The sequence below is a fragment of the Tachysurus fulvidraco genome, chromosome 6 (genome assembly GCF_022655615.1).
Source record: "Tachysurus fulvidraco isolate hzauxx_2018 chromosome 6, HZAU_PFXX_2.0, whole genome shotgun sequence".
In the NCBI taxonomy this organism is placed as follows: domain Eukaryota; kingdom Metazoa; phylum Chordata; class Actinopteri; order Siluriformes; family Bagridae; genus Tachysurus; species Tachysurus fulvidraco.
In genome coordinates, this window is record NC_062523.1 from 31,794,667 (window position 1) to 31,799,512 (window position 4,846).

The window sequence follows — 4,846 nt, forward strand, 5'->3', positions numbered from 1 at the left end:
TTATTGATTTCCTCTATAATCCAGATGTAGCTAGCAAGTTGTGTCTATGGCTTGTACTTCAGCTAGTGAAATGTAAACCTGGGGCATCTTCTGGTGCTCATAGTGAGCACAAACGTTATTGTGAACCAATACAGTAAACAATAAACAATACAGTAAACAATAAACAATATTCTTAAGTACCAGTTTGTGTTCTAAATATTGCACTTTAACAATATATGAATATATCAAGCCACACCTGAGGGGGTCACGGGGGCTTAGTGGTTAGCACGTTCGCCTCACACCACCAGGATTGGGGGTTCGATTCCCACCTCCGCCTAGTATGTGTAGAGTTTGCATGTTCTCCCCGTGCCTCGGGGGTTTCCTCCGGGTACTCCGGTTTCCTCCCCCGGTCCAAAGACATGCATGGTAGGTTGATTGGCATCTCTTTAAAATTGTCCGTAGTGTGTGTGTGTGTGTGTGTGTGTGAATGAGAATGTGTGTGTGCCCTGTGATGGGTTGGCACTCCGTCCAGGGTGTATCCTGCCTCGTTGCCCGATGACGCCTGAGATAGACACAGGCTCCCCGTGACCCAAGAAGTTCGGATAAGCGGTAGAAGATGAATGAATGAAAAGCTACACGTGTTGCCGTGGTAACACGTGTCGATGCTGTTATTACCGTTTCAGGAATTTGCTAGGATTTTTTATCTTAACTGTGCAAAGTGTAACAAATGCTGAAGATGCCACCAAACCAAACTTCATACTCATGATGGTTGATGATCTGGGGATTGGGGATGTCGGATGCTATGGAAACAATACGATAAGGTGAATAAAACACACATTCTTCATTTTGTCTTCATTTTGACGCGGATTTTCAGACAAGTCTGACCTCCGATTTGTCTCCAGAACCACGAACATCGACAGGTTAGCGAAGGAAGGCGTGACACTGACTCAGCACATTGCTGCTGCTCCTCTCTGTACACCGAGCAGAGCTGCGTTCATGACCGGACGTTATGCTCTGCGTACAGGTGTGTGTCTGACTGCTTTAGTTATGTACAAATTGACAATATTTACGATTATATATTAGGTTTGTTTTACTTGTACTGTATGTAGTTAACTGCAGAAATGTTGGCACCCTTTGTGAAAGAACAGTGCTACCCCAAATGAATAAATAAAGATCATCTGCCTGGGCAGAAAGACAGTAGGGCTAGAGGACCTCTCATTAGCGTGTCCAACATCGGCACCAAGCACCCAAGATGGTGGACACGTCTCAAATCATGCACCACCATCTCATTCTCCTCTCATATCAGTCTTCTCATATGATCACTTGCTAAAATCTTTCTCAGTCCTACAGGACAGAAGAAACTATTTGAATTATTTTAGGGAGGAGAATCTCTGGGCTTCAGGAACGTCACTGAGCAAAGAATTGTTTTCTCAGGATCAGTCTAAAGAACATCTGGTGCTAGAGATTCTGCTTCAGCACAGGAAAAAAACAAGTAACTTCATCGTTACGATCATTCAGCCAAATCACAACCTTAACATTAACCTCTATAATATTTCCCTTTAGGTCTTGGAAGTACTGGAAGAGTACAGGTGGTCTTGTTCCTTGGGGCTTCAGGAGGTCTTCCATCCAATGAAACCACGTTTGCCAAACTCCTGCAAAAGCAGGGTTACACTACAGGAATTGTGGGTAAGACATGGGGTTTAATCTCTTTATAAAGGAATCATGTTGTACTAAACCTGTTTTGTGTGTAAGATGTTTAATGAGCAATCTTTACTTTTTCATTCTGACCAGGAAAATGGCACTTAGGTGTGAGCTGTAAGAGCAGGAACGATCACTGTCACCATCCCAACAGCCATGGCTTCGACTACTTTTATGGTCTTCCCTTCACCCTGTTTAATGACTGCAAACCTGGACATGGCACAGATGTGCTCAGAGACCTTCAGAAGCTGCTGTGGCACATTTCCATGCTATTGGCGCTGGCATTGTTGACGCTAATCACAGCTAAATTCACTGGACTTCTGGAAGTCAGCTCCAGGATGCTTGTGTTCCTGAGCGTTGTTTATGTACTTGGATTTTTGACTTGGTACGTTCCGTTTGCATTCCTACAAACCTGGAATTGCATCATCATGAGGAACCAGGATGTAGTGGAACAACCGATGAACCTGGACACACTAACTGGAAAGCTGATGAATGAGGCGGAGCAGTTTGTAGAGAGGTGAAGTAAAAGCTACATAAAACAGTCATAGGCCTGAATAAACTACACACGAGTTATACAGTGTAGGTTTTGTAACCCGGTTACATTTGATCTAAAGCCCATTTACTGTCTTGTGCCTGCAGAAATCAGAACAGACCCTTTTTGCTGTTTCTGTCTCTGCCTCATGTCCATACGCCACTGTTCATCTCCAAACAGTTTGCGGGGAAAAGCAAGCATGGCGTTTACGGAGACAACGTGGAGGAAATGGACTGGATGATTGGTGAGAGAAATCTGTAGCTGGACTAAGTGAAATCTGTCGTTTATTTTTTCCTGTTATTTTGTTTCAACATGTCCTCTTGTAGGCAGGATGGTAACGATAGTCGAGAAGCTGAACCTTTCTGAAAGGACTCTGATGTACTTCACGTCTGATCATGGAGGAGATATCTGGATTTCAGACTCACAAGGTCACATAGGAGGCTGGAATGGAATTTATCGAGGTATGAGACGGTCAAGACCGGAACTGAGCAAACCGACCACTGTTTTAGTCATTTCTCCTTTATTTACCTGATGACTATACTGACTGGGTTGCCAGGTGTGCAGTAATAACCATCCTTCAGCTGGGTGTATTTGGCACTCTGAAGGTTACTTATTGAAACTATTGCACTCATTTTCTAAGTGAGAGCTAATAACAAACTACTGACCTTGTGACTGTGAACTTGTGTGCAGTCGGTTAAAAGCTACGTCACGTTTGTCCTCATTCTCAGTAGGTGCTCAAACATCTGGTTAAATATTGCCTACATTTAAAGGAAATATCTGTGGTCATCGGGTCTCATAAAAAAAAGCGAATATTGAAATGAGTGTATAGTGAAGACTAAATAGTGATGTCTGGAGATGCTCTGTGGTCACAGCTGAGATGGCAGGTTTGGGTGGGACGTGGAAGTGTAGTGTGTGGAAGGGAGGAATATTTACTAAATCACCCACAAGGAGAGCACAATATCACCCTTCGTCTGTCTTGAGAAACTCCGGACTGTTGCAATTGGAAAACTGGACACTGATCGTGGTAAAGAGGTAGTAAAATTCTTCCTGAAATTCTGTCCATGACTCACTTATACTGGTGAGATCGACACATTGGTGACACTTATCACAGTATCACGACACACTACTCTCCACACCGTCATCAGTAAAGAGCAGCATGAAGTAATCACACTCGCTTATCATTTATATCTGTATAGAAAAAGATATCAGCACTCATTCATTCATTCATTCATTCATTCATCTTCTACCGCTTATCCGAACTTCTCGGGTCACGGGGAGCCTGTGCCTATCTCACACTCTCATACACACACACACACACACACACAACGGACAATTATCCAGAGATGCCAATCAACCTACCATGCATGTCTTTGGACCGAGGGAGGAAACCGGAGTACCCGGAGGAAACCCCCGAGGCACGGGGAGAACATGCAAACTCCACACACAAGGTGGAGGTGGGAATCGAACCCCCGACCTTGGAGGTGTGAGGCGAACGTACTAACCACTAAGCCACCGTGCCCCCCCTTATCAGCACTTATTTATGCAGTTATTATGTTTATTGAGTTCACTACGCTTCAGTAATACAATAATTTGCATCCTACCATTTTTTCCACTGGAGATTTTGGTATTTTGATGGTTGTGAGGCTTGATATTAACATCCCACCTACACAGACTTTTTATATTTTGTGCAGGTGGTAAAAACACGGCTGGTTGGGAAGGTGGCATTCGTGTTCCTGGAATATTCCGGTGGAAAAATCGTCTTCCAGCCGGGAAAGTCATTAATGAGCCTACCAGTTTAATGGACATATTACCTACTATAGTGAATCTAGCAGGAGGACAGCTGCCTAATGACAGGCTAGTGCACATTAAACATATAACATTTGGCAACTGAATGTTCCGGTGCCATTATTTACCTCATATATAACAAACTGTTAATAATGACAGTGTGTGTGTTGTAGGATTCTGGATGGTCATGACCTGCTGCCGCTGTTAGAGGGAAAAACTAAGCGTTCAAAACACGAGTTCATGTTTCACTACTGTGGTGTTTATTTGAGTGCAGTTCGCTGGCATCCTCCTGACAGTGAGTCACACACAGACACACACACACAAACACACACACACACACACACACATTATTAATAATAAGTTTAAATGTTTTATTTTTTTTATGTTCAGGTGACTCAGTCTTTAAAGTGCACTTCTTCACTGCCAATTGCGATGGCACACAATCATGCCTGTGCCATGGTGACATCATCACACACCACGACCCGCCACTTGTCTTCGACATGACCTCTGACCCCTCAGAGGCGGTACCTTTGACGGCAGAGATGGAGCCACGTCACAGCGAGGTGTTGCGGCGCGTACAAGATGCCGTGCAGGAACACCGGCGGACACTGATGCTCCCTGAGAACCAGCTGTCATGGCCGAACGCGCTGTGGAAGCCATGGTTACAGCCGTGCTGCGGCGTTTTCCCGTTCTGCTCCTGCTTGGAGTCTTGAAGGACATTATAATAGCATGTGTATTTATGGACAAAGGAATTTCAATTCTGTTCAAGACAAATGACTTGTGAACTTTTATCACAAGCTTCACAAGATTTATTTTGATGTCAGATTTATCTAATAAACAGCTCAGCATGTC

General features: G+C 44.0%; 1 protein-coding gene across 3 annotated transcripts in view; it reads left to right on the forward strand.

The window, feature by feature from the left end:
• The window catches only part of arsh (arylsulfatase H), a 7,099-nt gene extending 2,253 nt beyond the window's left edge, over window positions 1–4,846 (forward strand). For all 3 annotated transcript variants that reach the window (XM_027145459.2, XM_047815388.1, XM_047815389.1), the window contains 9 exons: window positions 663–800; window positions 882–1,003; window positions 1,543–1,665; window positions 1,771–2,194; window positions 2,317–2,453; window positions 2,536–2,670; window positions 3,901–4,063; window positions 4,168–4,289; window positions 4,385–4,846. In XM_027145459.2, coding sequence (XP_027001260.2) covers window positions 663–800; window positions 882–1,003; window positions 1,543–1,665; window positions 1,771–2,194; window positions 2,317–2,453; window positions 2,536–2,670; window positions 3,901–4,063; window positions 4,168–4,289; window positions 4,385–4,707 — 1,687 coding nt within the window. In that variant the 3' untranslated portion in view covers window positions 4,708–4,846. The remainder of the gene's footprint in view (window positions 1–662; window positions 801–881; window positions 1,004–1,542; window positions 1,666–1,770; window positions 2,195–2,316; window positions 2,454–2,535; window positions 2,671–3,900; window positions 4,064–4,167; window positions 4,290–4,384) is intronic.